We start from the raw sequence: 20,411 nt of genomic DNA, 5'->3' as shown, positions 1-20,411 counted from the left end.
GTGGCTGCTGGGCTAGTGATTTTGAATTTTGCGCCTTGCCTGCTTATCAGACCATAATGCGCATGCTCGTAACTTCGGGAACTTATCCCGAAGGATGTGTTTCGGGGCGGTGTGAATGCAGGAATAATTAACGGGTATTTTTTAGCCGAAAACAGTTCCCGTAATTTAACGGGGATTCTTGTGATCGAGGCGGTTTGAAACCGCCTAGTGATGCTTGATTATCCTGCCCAAATTTCATGAAAGTGATTAAACATGAAAAAAAAATGTTCATGGTTTTCCTATGTTGTACAAAATAGTAGGCAGTCACTAAATTTTGTCAATTTGGATGGTAAAAAAAGAGCCATACAAGGCCCATTGTCCAAACAAATGATTGGAAAGTTACCATTTTACACGATATTTGGAACATGCATCGAAATAAAATACAAAACTAAATGGGCATGTTTCTCTGAGGTCTGGGCCAAGCACTTTGTACTACAGTACATATAAATATGACATGCAAATAAAAAAAGAATTGTCGTAGAATATTATCAGAAGTACATGTACTAAGAAAGATTGAGATTAATATAGGCCTAAAATGTAATTTTTCCCTTGAAGTTACTATTGAGCAAGCATTCAACATAATTTCAAATGCGCTATGCACACATATCGCTCCAACTACACGGTCGTGTGTTGCTGCCCTCTATGTTTGAAGACGTAACAGCACGATATCGTGGTCTTAAAATCCAAGATGGCGGATTGGCAAAAGTCGTTGACTGGTGATAACAATGTCCAAAAACCCCAAAATAATCGATGAAATTTAATTGCACCGTAAAATAATGCTAATGTGAGGATGTACATGTATGCATGCTAAATATGTTTGGAAAAAAAATTCATGCACCCGCAAAGATCCGATTAGAACGGATTCTATTATGTTGTTGGTACAGTAGAAGATACAAATTTTGACCAATGCGAGTGTACATGTTCTGATTTTGCTATTCAATGTGTAAACGGAATTGTCACTTTTCCGTGTGTACAAAGTCTATGGGGAAACAGAATTTCCGTTTTCTGACATGCTGAAACGGAATTTGGGATTTTCTGAAACGGAAAAAGCATTTTTTTGAAACGGAAAATCACTGTCCCTACACAAACCCAGGAGCACCTCAAAATCAAAATTTTGAAATTGGCATTGCCACTTTAGATACGAGTACTGTACCTACCCAGAAATGTGTATTAACTTTTAATTTTTATCTTAATTTACTATGTGCATGGCCATCTTGTTCCCTTTGTTGGTACCTATGCTATAGAGGGCGGCAAACTCTATATGCATCTCATAGCTTAGCTACCAACTAAGAGAACAAGATGGCCACGTACATGTAAACATTGGCAAGTTTTTTCCCATCTTCTCATAATATTTCTCTCGTTTTTTAATGATTGTTTAAAAATGAAATCAATAGTGCATAATCTGTGACTTCTTCATTCACGAACTGTGACAGTAGAAAACAAAGAATATTGGATAGGATGAATAAATTAATCCTTAAATGGGGTTGTTTTGGCAAATAACTACATGTAAAAAATGTTAATATGATTGCTACTAGGTAATGTTTAGTGATTTCAAACCAACTGAACTATTTTTACTTTGAATACAGCAAAATAATAATAGGTTTTAATCAAGTGGCTTCATTTGCCCCATTTTCAGTGGGACAAATAAGGCCAACCAATAAAAATATCTATGGCTCATCAATATGCAAACTAGGCTGATTAGTTCTAACATTTCAAATGGATAATGTCGGTCTACTCTACATCTAGTAATAGACATCTAATCATGTTTCAACTGCTTTACATTAAAAAGATATAATTGGAATTAAAAAAGGTGGCCTAATTTGCCCCATTTTCCCCTAATACAGGGACACAATCAATATCAGGTATTCAGGTATGTACTTTGTGCAGATTTAGATAAGATACTCAGACCATGTACATGTACATGTAGATGTGCCAGTGTTTCACACCAGCAATTCAGAAAATTCTTATTTTACATACATGTACAGTCTACTTTATCCATGGCAAAATAGCAAACCATTAAAGAGTCAAGTGAATATTTTACTCAATTTACTGCACACAATTAACCAGTAGTCAGCACCAATGCCATTAACATGTACAGTGTACAGGTGTATATATACATGTACATGTAGAGAGGAAATAAAACACAATCCCAACATTCCTTGCATATTCTTCTGTCAACTTGGAACTGACGACACAGTCGCCATGGGGATGCTAACAAGTTCTGTTTATCTTGCTTGTCTTTCCCTGCATAACAGCAATGAACATGACATCAGAAATCCTCGAACAATGGAGATCAAATACATGTGTTGGGGAGAGTGGGGTAATAGATGCCCCAGGGTAAATAAGGCTCCCAATTTTATTTTTTCAACTCATTGCTCAAGTTTACAAGTGTCAAGGGGATTGCTGTTAGTGTGGTACCGTAAGTAACGGTGTATTAACCGCACCCGTGTATTAACCGCACCCCCAACTTTGGACTAAAAAAAAAAAAAAAAAAAAAAAAAAAAAAAAATCTCACATTTACATGCATATTTGAGGTACAAAGAAACAAAATCTAAGTTTTTAAGATTTCAAAGTATCCAAAGAGATTACCGGTATGCAGAAATATGCTGTTCTTGATCAATTCATCTACAAATGTTAGAAAGAAAGAACGGTCCCGACAAAATTGGCAACTTACACACTCGCTCACCTCACAGTCAGTGTACACATACTACACACACAGCACTGCCATTACATTGCAAACTACGATACAGTACAAGTCATGCCAGTACATCTTATCAAATTATGATCTGTGTCTTCCCAGCGTAGGAGGAAGAAACATTCACATTTCTTACATCACAATCTCACAATCACTTTCAGAAATTTGATGTCTTAGCATGAATTTTGGATACGGGATTATAGGAAGGTTCAAGAAACAAAGAAATTGGCATTTTTTCCAGTTGTTTTTTACGGCTTCGTGCCGTCTCTCTCGTGCGTAGTTTACATGGTATCTTATGAAAAGCAAACAGGAAGGAAAAAAAAAGCTGGCGCGAAACGGGACTTTGAATAGCGCCAGCTTAAGTCGCACTATAACCACATTACAACGCAATCTTCCAAGCTCACTCAACTCTCGCTCAGCGGTGACAAAATATTACCGAGTATGCTTGGCGTCTCTTTTAAATTAGCCAGGGAACTTCACTACTTTGAATCGAGAATAAAGTCAAAATTAGTGTCATGAAGGTGGGTGCGTTTGTTATGGACAACATTTAAATATATTGCAATAATCGCTTCCCATTACCCGCGGCTCATACCCCTCTAAACGACATTGCCTGGGCGGCTACGCCCGGCCACTCGATGTGTTGTGAACTGGCAGACATCGTACATGTATGGGAGGGGTTACGGCGGGCTGGCTCAGACCCGTCACCGTGTATAAACCGCACCCCCGACTTTTGCTTCTACCCCGCCGAGAAAAAGGTGCGGTTAATACACCGTTACTTATGGTATTTGAGAAAAGTCCTTTATAGCACATATCTTGAGTATACATGTAGATAATGTCTCATTTCCAAATCATATGGCCAAGAAGAACACAAACCCAGCAGCACCTCAAATTAAATAGAGGCGAGTACTGTACCAATCCAGTAATATGTTTTAACTTGTATCTTAGTTTACTTTTGTATTGTACAAGCTAGTGCTCCCACCAAACGGATATCCGAATGGACTTTCCACCCGCGTGGACGGATAATGGTTTTCATTTTTCGGGCTCGGGTATCCGTGGACACAGATTCACCACTTTCCTGTCACAAAAACTCATTAAATTTAGTGAGACTCATCAACAAAATTTATAAGTTTTAGTAGCCAATATAATCACCAATATCAATTAATCTTCTTCGGTAATATATTCCCGCCGAAAACCATCGTTTTTATATCAGTTTTGAAACATGACCTTACATCAGTTTTGGACTTTGGAGCATGACCATCCATGAAAGGAGTAAAGTTCCGTTCTGACAAATCATCACGTAAACAATACTTAAAAGGCGGTATCGTGCCAGAAAGGTTTATGATGTGCGCACGCCGAGTATGTGGTCGGTTGTGGATCGACGTGCTTTGCAGTAAAACTTACTGGTGATGAATGTAAGTTGAGACATGAGAAGCTTGGCTATAATTTGGGGAATGGGGAGATACCTGACATGAAAATGAAAATATTCCTAGTACCGTAAGTACGATACCATTTGAAGGTGTAGTGAGTGTAATGTGACCAAATATATATCGGACGATTCACTCCAGACAAGTCCAGACAGGACAGCATGTGCGTGAGCTGAACGATTTAGGCCTGTCTGGTTTTAGACTTTTAGTAATAGTGGACTCGCACTTACACTCGCCTCGGTCAAATTCATTGCATCTGATTTCATTCGATTGGAACTAAAAATAAACACACATACATGTACTCTCGCAACCATTAAATGGGATCGTAACTAGGCCCGACTTGTATACTCAAATAATAGTCATTAACTAATAGCTTACACAGTCATAACTCATACGATCTACATTTGTAGTAGCCGTAGCCTCACGCTAACTCACATGAGTCAAATCCGATTGCAAAACAGATTCAACCCAAAATATTCCGCTTCTCGTAATTTCGTGGTTTTCAGAAATATTTCAATTAGCGCACGCTGACTCTCGTCATCATCGGATAGGTTCAAAACTCAAATATAACTGAAAATCTTAAATATAACTCAAATAAGTGCAAATGGATATTTCTTATATTTCAGGGTAAAATTTCGGATACCCGTCCGCCGTCCGGTTTTCAGTGTCGGGTATCCTAATATACAAATATCCATTTCAAGTCAGGCCTACTACAAGCCAGTACTGCAGTAAAATTCACCACTTTCCCTACTTTCTTCTGACTGGAAGCCTACAGGTGTGTACGAACTTACATGTAACATGCCCAATGAGGCCAATGACGCCCCCGGATTAAAATATGATTGACAATGTAACCCCAGATTAAAATACGATTGACAATGTATGGTTACATGCATGCAAACAATAAAATGCAGTGTTGAGTGTTGACAGAGTCCACACTTGCTTAGTATGTACACTAAAAGTGTTCATTTCCGATAGAACATATGTAGAAACATAATAATATATTCACTGTGAAAGTTGAAAACACAATCTGAAAATCATTTGTTTTTTTTCCAAAATATTAGACAGGATTCATCAATAATTCCTTAAATGAAGGCCTTTGGGTGAAAAATAAATATTAATCATGTAATTGATACAAGTAAATGTGTGTGACTGTATCAAACTCAAATGAACTATTTTTACTTTGAATATAGCAACAGAAAATAGTTTTTAATCCAGGGGCCTCATTTTCCCCATGGGGCAAATAAGGCCCCCAGCCAACAATTTTAATGCTCATTAATAATAATAATAATAATAACTAGCATTTAGTACGCTCTCCATAGTTAACTATATCACAGTGTTTACAAATGAGTTTAAAACAAGATTACATATTACAATAAAAATACATTCAAAAGAAATTAATCTGAAAAGAGGTATGTTTTTAGAAGTTTCTTGAATTGATCTGAAGAGTTTGATGATTTAATGAAAGTGAATATGCAAATGTGATTGATTAGTTCTCATATTTCTATTGGATAATAATTAGACATTTAATCATGTTTCTCCTGCTACGAGAAAAAAAAAGAGATGTAATTTGAATTATGAATAAGGGGACCTTGCATGTACATGTATTTACCCCACTTTCCTGTAATGGCATGTATGTACGTATGTAAAGGCATGGTCACACCGCCCGAGCATTGTTGGAGCGGTAGGAAAAGAGGGCCAAATTTCGCTCACAAAATTGGGGGAAAAATCGAAAACAAAAAACAATCGAAATCGAAAATGGTGAACGGTAGTGAGCGGTGATGATTTTTTCTCTCTCCACTCCACGACCGCTCCAACAACGCTCGGGCGGTGTGACCATGCCTTAAGTGAAGTGGTCAGTGGCAGCAACTACATGTACACTGCTTATTTTTCCAAGGTATTTGAGCAGTCCTACATCCTATATTCTTGAAGTTCTAGTAGTTTGGGTCCACATGAAAACAGTAGGATTCTTTTCCCTAATTGCAGGACATTGGGCTAATAAATCCCTCATCTTTACTGTTATGTTATTCTACAATTTACAAAAGAAACGTACAATGTCTAATCAAGACAATATCCATCCTCTTGCAGCTCCATGTACATGTATGTTCATGGTCAATCTTAATTGAAAACAATTGGCTACATGTACTTCATAAAAGAGTACAGATCACCAAGGCTCATTATTCATGACCATGACAAATTGAGCATGGCAGATGAAGCTTTTAATGATCCTTGTGCTTGCATTGCTGGCAATAATATCTTGTTCATTTTTTCTTTCACAAGAGGCACAAATGTTACATGCACATGCTAGAAAAAAAAAAATTCCAGACACCATTTACTATAGTATGGGATTTTTATCCTACAGCTTGCCTGCTCTTCTCCTGTTCCTTCTGTCTTCTTTCTCTATGCATATTGATTTTGCCCAGGCATGTGATAGAGCTGCTGAGAGGAGATGGATGGTCTGCAAGATGTAAATACCAAAGGTAACCAGGGTACATGCAGTGTAGAATGCCTACAGTACATGAACATCTTCAAGGAGTCTAGCACTTATTAGACAGGGTTAGTAGATTTGAATTTCATTAATTTGAATAAAAATATTACAATTTGTGACTGAAAACATATCAGAGTTGAGATATAATTATAAATATCTTTTTCAACCTGCAACTGTATTGTACATGTATGCACAATCCATCCTCAGATGTGTCTTATGAGTATGAGCAAAGCAGTCCTAGCTTTCAAATAAACAATTTTTAAGACCCCGTACTCATCTACATCTTTAAACTACATGTAGCAAAGTGAAAAAAAAGTTTAGTAGAAACCAGTTTAATGTGTAACAGGGACACTCAGAGTGGTCTTGGAAGTGATCTTAGGTGGTATTTACCCTACTCTTCCCTACTTGTAGACCACAATAAAAAAGTACAATATACAATAAAACATGGTAACAGTGCTGCATAGTATGGACAAAAGCACAAAATCATAAAAAAACAAAATACAATAAGGTATGATACTAAAAGCAAAATATAATGAAAAACAAGTGGAATGCCTCTGGCCGTCTCACCTGCATCACACGATTCAACATACATGTAGCAGCAGCAGTACTACTATAAACTACTATAACTCGCACAAGATGTTCAGTGATACTTGGTTACTCTTATTTCCACTTTTTATGAACTAGACCAATACACTTAGAGATAGGATGGTAATTCAACAAATACCCCCAATGTGGCCAAAATTCATTAACCTCACACGACCTTTGACCTTGATCATGTGACCTGAAACTTGCACAGGATATTCAGTGATACTTTATTACACTTATAAGTTTCAAAAGTCAGATCAATAAACTTGCAAAGTTATGATGGTAATTCAACAGATACCCCCATTATGGCCAAAGTTCATTGACCTTTGACCTTGGTCATGTGACCTAAAATGCACACAGGATGTTCAGTGATACTTGTTTACACTTTTGTCCAAGTTTTATGAACTAGACCAACATACTTTCAAAGTTATGATGGTAATTCAACAAATACCCCCTATTCGGCCAAAGTTCTTTGACCCTAAATGACCTTTGACCTTGGTCATGTGACGTGAAACTCATGCAGGATGTTGGGTGATACTTGATTAACCTTATGTCCAAGTTAAATGAACTAGGTCCATATACTTTCTAAGTTATGATTTCATTTCAAAAACTTAACCTTAGGTTAAGATTTGATGTTGACGCCGCCGCCGTCGGAAAAGCGGTGCCTTTAGTCTCACTCTTCTATGCAGGTGAGACAACAATAGGGCGACAAAAAGAAAAGAAAAATTTTAAACAATAAGAAAAAATAATTCAAAGAGAACCTCAACACAAGCCAGGGGGCAAGGGACTGTGGATGAGAAGTAAATGAGGCACGCGTTGTTGTAAAAGGACAATCCCTACAAAAGTTGATTTGAATAAAAAGAGAAAAATCCAACAAGCATAACACTGAAAATTTCATCAAAATCGGGTATAAAATAAGAAATTTATGACACTTTAAAAATAATGATAACAAGAGTGTCACTAAGGCGAGCACATAATACGCCTAGTCTACAGGCACAGACCCTGATTGAAACTTTTATCAACAAGTGTATCTCCATGCAAAGACTAGCAAAATGTGCTGTTTCAATTCAGATTCAATTCAATTATGAGCGAGAGGGCCTCCAGTACACAAGGCAGTAGTAGGCTGCAATTCAGACCCTTAACGAGAGTGAAGGGTTAATTCGCCCACCTGTAACGTGGAAAATGGCGTTATTGGTCAAGCAAGAAAAGTGGAAGGTGGCAGCTTCAACTTTGAACTTCTGACCTCAAAATCAATAGAATAATTGCTTAGAACTTTTAACCTCAAAATCAATAGGTTCCCTGGGATCTATGCTAGAATCATACACACCAAATTATATGAGCCTCGGTTAGTCAAACTGAAGTTATCGCGTTTACAAGGAAAAGTTAAGGATAAACGGACGGACACTGAGCGTGTTACCATAATACGTCCCGTCTAGGACCGGCATATAAAAATTCACTTGAAAATTGGCTAGGTTCAGATTTAAGATTGTTTAAAATGGTGATCATGAATGCAAATAATTGCCCAAGTGTTATGCGCAATTCACATTCGCCATTTTGGATTCGGCGATGAATTGATTGAACTGATTTTGAGACCTTTACAAGAAAGGGCAAGGAGTGAGTTAGACCAAAAGCTTCGGTCTCTATTATTGGTTGTTCTGCTGAAGTCCATTGGCTCCACTCACCAATTACAGAGACTCGATCTGCACAGGGACTCAATGGCCATACCGGTACGTTTATGTATTACGTTCGGATAAGTTACCAAGTGGGAGTTGCGTGACAGCCGAAGTAAGTCACTGTTTTTTCCCCTTTTAAGTTTATCTTTTCCCATTTCAGTGCATTTCAGGCCAAAACGAGATAATAATCTTTATTTTGGCCCAGTTCTTTGACATATTTTTATGAAATAAAGACAAAAATCAATGAGAACCGTCGGGGGATTTTGCATTGTTTACACCCTAATGGCGGCTGCACGATAGCAAGCCATCTGTGTACGAGGAGAAACAAAATGTCAAAAAAACTCCTCGAAACAGAAGGCTGCCAGCTGTCTAGGAGCGAGTCTATGTCCGATAGTAAGTTACCGGTAGGTCACTTTAGAGTTAGACAGGAATAACCGTCGTTTCTGCAGATTTATTTAACAATTTCTGACATTTTACTATCATCCCCATGCCTTGATGATGAGGGAAGAGGAGGTCATTGAGGGATATAAATAAGAGAGAAGATGACTCTTGATAAGAGGGGTGCATGGAGATGGTGAGAAGGACGAGGATGTGAGGGATGATTATGGGAGGAAATCCGGGGGGGGGGGACGTGTCCCCCTACCAAAAATAGGGGGACACAATATCAAATGTCCACCCTACTATTTTTCTTCATGGAGAACAAAATAATGCATCATTCACAATTGAAATGATACATGTATTTAGGACTAAATGACCTTATATTATTGAAAACCCCCTCTTTTCTTGTCAATTGTTTTTGGGTTAAAAATTACCCTACATTTGGGCGCTAACCTTTTTTTAAATGTTTGTCAAATTTTCCAGCCTGTGGTCCCCTCTACCTTTGGGGACAGTTTTGCGCCCAAGGGGATGATGATAGGGACGAAGATGATGGGGAGGGATGGGGATAATAAGGTGAATAGCCGGCAGAGATAGATTTAAGAAGAAAAAAATCAGTCCCACGAATGCCGCCATGTAGATTCCGTCCCACATAACCCAAAAATATGGCTTGATTTTTGTTCAAAATCATGTCATGTGATGAAAAATCATACTAGGCCCTACAAGTATTTTGGTTACATTGAAAGAAAATAGGGGTAATCCTTTTTTCCAATTATCAATAAATTAAATTCTTCATTCAATAAAAATGACGAATTTATGATTTTAAATTTCATTTCTTTTACATAGCATGTGGTTTTTCTTTTCAATTAAATTCATTTTATTGCTTTATTTTCATCACTGTGTCATGATTTTTGTCTCACCTGGATAGCAGAGTGAGACTATGTACAGTTGTCCTCAAAATTATTCATACCCCTTGTGGAAAAACATTCTTTAGTAGATTCTTCACTTGTAAAAGCTATTATGATGTTACTCTGTTTGTATCTTTTGTCTGCTTGTTGCTATGCATGATTTGACATATGAGCTGGCTCTTCTTCATTTGCATAATAATAGATAGGGTCGAAAGTTATTTTTTGCACTTGTTCAGAATTATTCATACCCTTGCCAGTACCTCAACAAAAATGTCCTTTTATGACAATATGCATTATTTTTACTGTCTGGGAATGTGCTATTCTTTGTCCTATAGTTATTTCAAGATGTTCCAATAAATAAAATACCTTCTTTGTTAAACAAATCATTAAACAATGATAGAAAATAGCATCTTTCTGTAAGGGTATAAATAGAGGAAAGGATTCTGGTCATTCTCAGTCATGATAATCGTGGTCAAGAAGAAGGAGCTCAGTGAGGACCTACAACAACTTCTTGTGCTTGCCCACAGTGAGGGAAAGGGTTAAAGGCCATTTCAAAGCAGGATGATGTCCCTGTAGCGACAGTCCAGAGCATAATCAAGAAGCACAAGAGGTACAACACTGTGAAGAACCTTAGTGGGCGTGGCAGGAAGTGCAAGGTGTCCCCTAAACTTGCCAGGAAAATCTGCTAAGAGGTCACTAACAACCCCGGACCACAACCAAGGCCCTACTTGAAACGCTTGACCGGTCAGGGATGAAAGTGTCATGGTCCACCATCGAGCGAGTCTTGCACAAAGGAGGTCTCCATGTACGAAAGGCCTCGGAAGACACCGCTGCTCAGGGAGAAACATCTGAAGGCTCAACTGGCGTTTGCTAGAGGTCATCTGAAGCAAAATCCAAGCTTTTGGTCAACCATCCTGTGGTCTGATGAGACGAAGTTGGAGTTATTTGGCCATATGGATGTTGAATACGTCTGGAAGAAAGGGGAAGCATACAATCCAAAGAACACTGTGCCAACCGTCAAGCATGCTGGTGGGCACATAATGCTATGGGGATGTTTTTCTTCCAGTGGCACAGGGAACCTTGTTAGAGTCCAAGGAATCATGAAAAAGGAGGATTTCATCCAGATCCTTGATGGGAACTTGAAGGAATCTGCTGAGAAACTTCTGGTTGGCCCCAACTGGAAGTACCAACAAGTCAATGACCCAAAGCATATCGCCAAGCTGGTGAAGAAATGGTGCAAGGACAATGATATCAACGTCCTAGAATGACCAAGTCAGAGTCCTGACCTGAATCCAATCGAGAACTTGTGGTGAGACTTGAAGGTCAGAGTGATGGCTAGGAACCCGACCAACCCGACCCAGCTTGAGGCCTACGCCAAGGAAGAATGGGCCAACATCCTGCAGGATACATGCAGGAAGCTTGTGGACATGTACAGGAATCATCTACAAGCAGTCGTAAAGAACAAAGGCTATGCTATTGACTATTAATGAAAGACATTGTACTCAGAAACCCTAGGGTATGAATAATTTTGAACATGACATTTTTTGAATATCTATGAATAAATTACCCCTGAAAAGAGAAATTTCTTGAATTGTGCATTGTTCTTATTCTTTCACTAGTAGGTCACATATAAATCATAGAGAAACTTGACAAAATGCATTCATTTCATCACAAACATGAAAAATCACAAATATCAACAAGGGTATGAATAATTTTGAGGACGACTGTAGGCGCCGCTTTTCCGACGGCAGCATCAACATCAAATCTTAACCGAAGGTTATTAAATGACAGCATAACTTAGAAAGTATTTGGACATAGTTCATGAAACTTGTACATCCTGCAGTGAGTTCCAGGTCACATTATCAAGGTCAAGGGTCATGTAAGCCCTAAAAATAATAAATTTAAAGTGAAAAATTAAGCCCCCCCCCCAAAAAAAAAAAACAATTTGTTTATTGATGGCTAGCCTAAGCCCGGCATGCCCACACAGCTACACCCAAAATATATTTTTTTTTTCGCATTTCGGGGGCAAGAGTGAAATCGCCCCGAGCCCCCACCCACGTAAAAATATTTTTGAGCAACTCAAACATCCACACCAGTCACACTCAGTCAAAGAAATTGAAGCATATTATATTACAATCTTAGAGCTCGAAACCAGGGAAAATCAATATAGAAAAAAATTGAAAAATACATATTTACAAAAAAAAAGGCAGAGCCTATATGACTATACGACACTGCCAAGCTTCAAACCCTAGTTCACTCTCTCTCACTCAGTCAAGCTCAGCTCTTTGACTGTGCATGCCCACTTCCATTGTGGATTTGGGATGAATCCCACCCCGCCAGTTCAGGCGGCCGAGCTACGGAGAATTACGATGAAGAGCATGCGGACCGTTCATCGGTTGTTCGCTTCTTGCGACCAGAGAGAAAAAGATGAAAAACTTGAACAAAATCGTGCAAATACACCAAATTTTATCCTTGTGATGAGAAAATGGAAGTAATGGAATACAACAAAGTCCATCTTCTGCGATAAAAGTAGTACTTTGAGGAGAAATGATCACAAAATCAAGTCAGTTATTGAGCGGGGCCGAGCCGAGCACCGACACAGTTAATACACGCGCGCCTATGGGAATCGCGAGCTGTCGAAAAAACGCCTAAAATTACACTTTTTTTTATTTCAGCAAAAAAAAAAGTAATAGAAAGTGAAGAACATTACCATCAGACCATATCTCTAGAAAATCTTTACAAGAAATTTCGAAATGACGGAAAAATATACGGAAACTTGTGAAAAAAAATCTCGTAATGGGTGGGACAACTCGGCCCGCGGTCCGAGATGTCCTGTGGTCCGAGTTGTCCCGACCCCTTAAAATCTTGCTATTTTTGGAAAAATTACTGGCCCGACAATGATATTTTTTACTGGTCATGTCGGACCAGTAAATCTTCCTATTTCTGAAAATCTACGTTCGACAGCGATTTTTACCGGTCTGGGACCGTCGGACCGCCGCTCGTGTCGAGCCCTGGTTTACGATTACTTCCGCCATCACTACGATGTTGTAGAGAAGGTGAATATCATCTTTAACAGCTTTGGATAATAATGCGTCTTTTTCGGGAGGTCATGCGACATTTAAGAGTTTACGATTACCTCTGCCATCACTACGATGTTGTAGAGAAGGTGAATATCATGGTAAACAACTCTGGATAATAATGCGTCTTTTTCAGGAGGTCATGCGACCTTTAAGAGTTTACGATTACCTCCGCCATCACTACGATGTTGTAGAGAAGGTGAATATCATGGTAAACAACTCTGGATAATAATGCGTCTTTTTCGGGAGGTCATGCGACCTTTATGAGTTTATGATTACCTCCGCCATCACTACGATGTTGTAGAGAAGGTGAATATCATGGTAAACAACTCTGGATCATAATGCGTCTTTTTCGGGAGGTCATGCGACATTTAAGAGTTTACGATTACCTCTGCCATCACTACGATGTTGTAGAGAAGGTGAATATCATGGTAAACAACTCTGGATAATAATGCGTCTTTTTCGGGAGGTCATGCGACCTTTAAGAGTTTACGATTACCTCCGCCATCACTACGATGTTGTAGAGAAGGTGAATATCATGGTAAACAACTCTGGATAATAATGCGTCTTTTCTAGAGGTCATGCGACCTTTACGAGTTTACGATTACCTTCGCCATCACTACGATGTTGTAGAGTAGGTGAATATCATCGTTAACAACTTTGGATAATAGTGCGTCTTTTTCTAGAGGTCATGCGACCTTTAAGAGTTTACAATTACCTCCGCCATCTCTACGATGTTGTAGAGAAGGTGAATATCATCCGAAACAACTTCGGATATTAGTGCATCCTTTTCGGTAAGTAATGCGACCTCTAAAAGTTCACGACGGACTCCACCATCACCACGATGTTGTAGAGAAGAGGCCTATCGTTGATCGGCGGTAGTGTCGCGCGCTGGAACGTCATTATCTTCTTTTCCTTCCTCCGATTATGTCGGAGATCAAAATAAATTATCACCTTCTTCCTCCACTTTTGTCGGATATCAAAACAAATTCTGCCATCAGTGTAGCTTGCAGCATTTGTCCACATGCCGACCACATACAAAATTTAATGTATTTTTTTGTTTTTGAATATCTTCCGATCCGATATCCGAACGATTTCGATTTTAGGAGCAAAACTTCCGAACCGAACTCCGATCCCGTAATTGCTCTAACTTTCAACATTACAAGATATCCCCGTCTTTTCAAAATACTTTCCTTTTTTTTAATATTTTTTTGAAATGAAATCGAAAGCGTAGATATGTCGGAAATTGAAATAAATACCTGGATAATGATAGTCAATTTTTTCTTCTCGTATATCTCCATATTATTTCCTTCTGTTTTTGTATTTCATTCGATATGGCTGCTGAAACTCGATGTTCAGTTTCCCATCGCCCACCCACGTTTGAAAATCAAATTCTGAAAATAATTTTATTATTATTCAACAATAAGTAATAATTAATTTAATAAGTGAACAGGTATTCCTCAAAATTACAAAAACGTAGCATTTGATAAGAGCCCCTAAAATATTACAAAAAAATTGAAAATGGAGCCCCTGATAAAATGATTAATTTTTCCCTGGCTTCAAGTTCCACAGAATAAAAGTGCGTTAAAAGGTTACAAAAGGTCAAACTTTCATCTTCTGGAAAATAATAATGAAATCGGTTCCTCATTATGAGCTGGAAAAAATGGGACGGGAAACTCAACATCGAGTTTCATTGGCCTACAAATGTATGCGATTGCTTTTGACTGCGCTGCACTGCGCTCCTTTGAAAGAGCACCTCGATGTATTTTGTCGAACTGTCTCAGTCCTGTTCACTGTCCACAAGACAAAAATACACGGCATTTTTAAAAATTAAATATCTACGTCTCTAAAAGAAAGAATCCACCACGTAAGAAGCACATGATCCTAACTCAATTTTCATTGTTAATGTTTTTATTATGCGTCGTTACTTCTCCCTTTTTTTCGCATGACGGTCTGCGGGTTCAAGAATGAACTCAGCCCGGCCCGCAACCTGCGATCGGGAGCATACCAGCAGGTTAACCCGTACCGCAATGGGAGCGGGTTACAACATTACAATAAGCTTGACCCTTGAACCGTTTATTATGACGTACATACTTAGCTTTGGTAAGCGGTGTTACAAAATGCCGTTTTGAAGATTAATTTAGATAAGTCATTATATTTAAAAAATGAAATTTGGGATTGGATTATAAATATTTATCAAGTTCTAAATCTTATTATTTGTTAAATAATAATTTTATCTAAAGATTGTTCTTCAAAATAGTTACTTTAAGTAACGTCGCTTATCGAACCTACGTACATGTCCGTCAAAACGAAGGGGTTCAAGGGTCAAGCTTATTGTATGTGCGGTGTATACAAATGGATCGAGGGGTCTAATACCATGGTCACATTTGCTCTACGGCGGCCGTATGGCGAGTCGAAAACAGCCGTTTTATTCATTTTTATTCAAACCACCTATATTTAGCTGGTACAAAAATGTTAAAACGGCTGTTTTTGACTCGCCGTACGGCCGCCGTAGAACAAATGTGACCATTGTATAAGAAACCTCTAATTTTCACCTTTTTATTAACATATTTTTTGCACCTTTATAGTCATACACATGAAGCGTATGAAGGTGTATAGATAACTTAAAATCAAACAAATTTACGTGATTGCTTAGTGATTTCTATCTTCAAAGATGGATTTCCTAGGGAAATTAATCTTAGCTTGTGTCTGTTATATGTATAGGAGGGGTTCAAGGCTTCGTGATGAAGTATGGCAAGTTCCCCCAAGTCTGGGCAGAGGGCAGTCCCCCTTGTCTGTGCACACGCATATCTGCACGATTCTAGTATAAGAAGATAAACGATGAACACATGCAATACATAGATATTCATGGCCTTATCCTGAAATAAGTCACCTCTATTCTCGTGTGTGTCAGTGTTTGTGCGCTCGTTGTGCACAAAGTCAATGGGAGATGAAACTGAAAGTAGCGATGCCACATCATTTTAAAATATCTACTGTATACATATGTTGTGACCATTCATTTTGAAGCTTGTGACCTGCTCTTCACAATAAGACTACGGTTTTTTCTTAATATATGCAAATTAGGCAAATATCTAATTAAATATGCATGCATATCATTAAAAATGTCTGCCGCTCATGCGGAATGTGTATTTGCCTTTGTAGTTTCACCCATGCTAGTGATTTTGAGATAATTAACCACCAAAATATGTCAATTGGCCCATTCTTTGATTAAACCAATATATAATATTAAAAAAAGAGTGTTTCATATAATTAAATATGCAAATTTAAATACCATATATCTTTATGTAAATGAGGTTATGATGCAAAGCCAATGATACGCATATTGTAAACATGTATGTTAAAAATATTTCTTTTCAAACTACATGTATGAGGAAATTAACCACCAACAATATGTCAAGTGGCCTATTCCTTGATTAAACTATTATAATATATTAATATTCAAACAGAATACATGTATTTAAATATGCAAATGCATATGCAAATGAGATTATGATGCAATATAGTACAATATATGTTACAATGACGTTTGTTCTTGTGTACGGCATTTCATTACAAATAAATTGGATATGAGTATCATCATCAGTGATGATGTTCAATTGCACAAGAAGAAATTCATAGAATATTATCTTCTACATGTACAAAAAGTGGTAAATATGCAAATGAGATGAATGTGTAATGAACAATTCAAGTGCAGAAGTAACTGTCCAGCTGCATTCATTACCAAATTTATGCTTCTTCATGCTTTGTATACATGTATATTTGTATAATACAACTTGATATTATTTTTTATTAAGTACTAAAATGCAGTTTACATTTTCTTTTGTTTACATGTAAAAGCTCTGTACAATTCAGTTTATGCTTCAAACATTCTTGAAATGAAATACCATTATACTGATTATTATCATTATGCAAGAAACTTGCCTGATCCCTGATCAATGAATTGGTCAGTGGTAAAGTATTCCACACACGTATCATCTGCATTTCAAAGACGATCGAATGTTCACTTGTGAAAAGATGTATTCTGTTATACTATTTTTCCCCCAAACAAGTATATTCAACATCGAGAATATTACAAGATCGCCTTTCTGGCCTTCCAAAGTGATTTGGTAAGGTTGGACAAGTTAGAGAAGGCTAAAAAAAAAAAATTGGGTCGGGGGCCACGGGCCGGAATGGGGGGAGGGGGGCCAGGGGCCGGTAAGGTTGGACAAGTTAAAGAAAGCTTTAAAAAAAAAAAAAATTGGGTCAGGGGCCATGGACCGGTATGGGGGCCAGGGACCAGTAAGGTTGGACAAGTTAAAGAAAGCTAAAAAAAAATGGGTCGGGCCACTGGCCGGGATGGGGGAGGGGGGCCAGGGACCAGTAAGGTTGGACAAGTTAAAGAAAAAAAAAAAAAAAAAAAATTAGGTCAGGGGCCACGGGCCATGATGGGGGGAGGGGGACCAGGGGCCGGTAAGATTGGACAAGTTAAAGAAAGCTAAAAAAAAAAAATAAAAAAAAAAAAAAAAAAAATGGGTCAGGGGCCATGGGCCGGGATGGGGCCAGGCACCAGTTAAAGAAAACTAAACTAAAAAAAAAAAAAAAAAAAAATATTTGGTAAGGGGCCACGGGCCGTGATGGGGGGGGAGGGGGGCCAGGGGCCAGTAAGGTTGGACAAATTAAAGAAAGCTAAAAATAAAAAAGAAATAAAAAAATTGGGTCGGGGCCAAGATGGGGTGCCAGGGGCCGGGATGGGGTGCCAGGGGCCGGTAAGGTTGGACAAGTTAAAGAAAGCTAAAAAAAAATTGGGCTGGTGGGGGGGGGGGCAGGGCCGGGATGGGGGAGGGGCGGGGGCCAGTAACATTTGACGGCTTAAAGGTAGCTAAAAAAAATGGGTCAGGATAGGTAGGGGCCGCCGGGCCGGTGACGTTGGACAAGTACCGATAATGGGTAGCCCCCCCCAAAAAAAATGGGGTCAGGGGGCAAGGGCCAATAAAGTTTGGGGTCCGTGTTACAGGCCCCCCCCAAAAAAAAAAAGAAATAGGGTTGGGACGAGTAATAATGGCAATTATGGGTGAGGGGCGGGTTGCAAACATATAGGCCACGCAGGGGCCTGGGGCAAATTATGGAAGGGGTAAACATAGATCTAGACATAATAAATCAGGCAAAAAACAAAAAAAAATGGGGCCTTGGACCATAATCAGGGTTTAAAAGGGCAAGAAAGGTACATCACCATCTGTTACATAATCACCAAAAACCAAACAACCCTACTCAACAGACTATACAGTCTCTGTATTGACCCTGAATTTTCCAGATTGGGGACAGTGCAAGCCCTTATCTTTCCCGCTGGCGGTAATTCGCGGTTTGCTAATTGGTAACAAGTTTGGTATCATTACAAAGCTTAGAATTCAAAGAATCTCATGATGCTGGGAGTTTTTTGGTTTTTCATGTGTAGGGGTAAGATAAAGGGGTCAAAACATTCATGTCATCATCAAATCACCATATCAACAAAATCTCAACAAATCATGATATCAAAATGCAAAAAAATTGGATTTTTTAGACATAATTTCAGAGCAAAAGTACTAAACTAACGATTCAAATTGCCACAAACACTGGTGGAAGTCAAAATCTTGTGTGTCACATGATTATGACATGAGCAGTACTTTCCACTTTTGGCTTCTGAGATTCAAAATGGCCGCGCGCATCGTACGATCAGGCAGGTTTCAAGACACATTTCAAGTGCAAAATATCTGGCGATTCTAACCTCAAATCAGAATGTAAAGTGAAAATTTCCTATTTTAATTTAATAATCTTCGGATTTTTGTGGGTCAGAGTGTTACTGAATTAATATTTAAAGACTGGAAAAGAGTTTTCTGAGACCATGTTTTACACAGGGGCAGAGCATACCGATGCGAACGCGCGGCTGGTTTGGCATCGCTACTGAAAGAAGTCACTGCTGCTGTCGAAATGAAAGGCAGTGAATGGAGTGGTGACTTAACCAGGATAATGCCGATATTCATACTAGGCCTACAGAAATCTGACTCAAAATGACGGAAAAATAATGAATTTTGGGCATTTCATGTGACCACCTCAAAAAGCAGCCTCTTTCATCAAAACCCCCAAATTGCATGCAAAGTGAATGGGTGCACAGACATGATGTACGCTCGGTACTAACTCATGCATAATCATGTAACATTAAGCCTTAAGGACATGATTGCATTTATTTGAGGGACATTCTCGTTATCAATATCATTAAATTATAGTATACTGAAAGATTTTGTGAAATAAGAAATTCATCGTTATGACGTTTTTTTAATTGTAATGTTAGGCCCTTAATTTTAACTCAAATCTTTAGGTGTGCAGACTTGGTACTAATTTTTATGAGTACTATAGGACATCGACCCGTAGACGTCGTCGACCTAATGTTAGTGGAAGAGATCTAATTTACTCTGGCTTGGTGTAGATTTTGTTGTAGTGTAGCCTAGGCTAGGCCCCCTAATGTAAGTTACGTTCTTTTTCAGTGCCGTACCGGTACGCTGTGTGTATATACATACAGTACCGTATACGCTCCCCGGTAACGAAATTGAATGAATCAAAGCAAAAGCTTATTGAACTTACCTTCTAATAATCGTTGTATTACAGCGTCTACGTTAAATTTGTCCGCTTCAGCCATTAGTTATATGTATCAAAACTTGTCCTAAGCAAATGGTGTCTTATCAAATGACAGGATGTTCGAGTTTAAAATGGATTTTATTTATGGAATAGGGAAGTGTAAGTACAGAGAATGACAGCAGTTTCGGCGGACGGTTACCGATAGTCATCGATATCTCGAGCGCAAATTATCGATAGTTGCGCAAAATACATGCGCAATATGGCCCGGGAATTTAAAATGATATTCATACTTTACTATACTCCTATACTTATACTTTTACTTGTATGATGTATCCAACGATGCTTGTAGGACTATGTCTGTTCATCGATCCAAGGGAATAAACAGTATGCTCCACATTATCAGTTTCAATTAGTTGCATGTGGCATGTAGTAGCATGATGATGTGGCAAGATCCCAGATATAAAGCCCATCACTCAAAGTCTTAAACAAAAGCAATATCCTTCCAGTGACTATCAAGCCGATCCTCAAAAGAATTTACAGA

The 20,411-nt window shown here is 38.5% G+C and overlaps 1 protein-coding gene across 1 annotated transcript in view; it reads right to left on the bottom strand.

Moving 5' to 3' along the window:
• LOC121408994 (serine/threonine-protein phosphatase alpha-2 isoform) overlaps positions 1-20,084 on the bottom strand; it is a 34,943-nt gene extending 14,859 nt beyond the window's left edge. Inside the window, exon 1 of the mRNA XM_041600758.1 lies at positions 19,877-20,084. Coding sequence (XP_041456692.1) covers positions 19,877-19,931 — 55 coding nt within the window. The 5' untranslated portion in view covers positions 19,932-20,084. The remainder of the gene's footprint in view (positions 1-19,876) is intronic.
• Between the last annotated feature and the right edge of the window lie 327 nt (positions 20,085-20,411).

Source organism: Lytechinus variegatus, chromosome 2, assembly GCF_018143015.1.
Source record: "Lytechinus variegatus isolate NC3 chromosome 2, Lvar_3.0, whole genome shotgun sequence".
Taxonomy (NCBI): Eukaryota; Metazoa; Echinodermata; class Echinoidea; order Temnopleuroida; family Toxopneustidae; genus Lytechinus; species Lytechinus variegatus.
The sequence above is the reverse complement of the archived record's forward strand: the minus strand, read 5'-3'. Positions and strand labels throughout refer to the sequence as shown.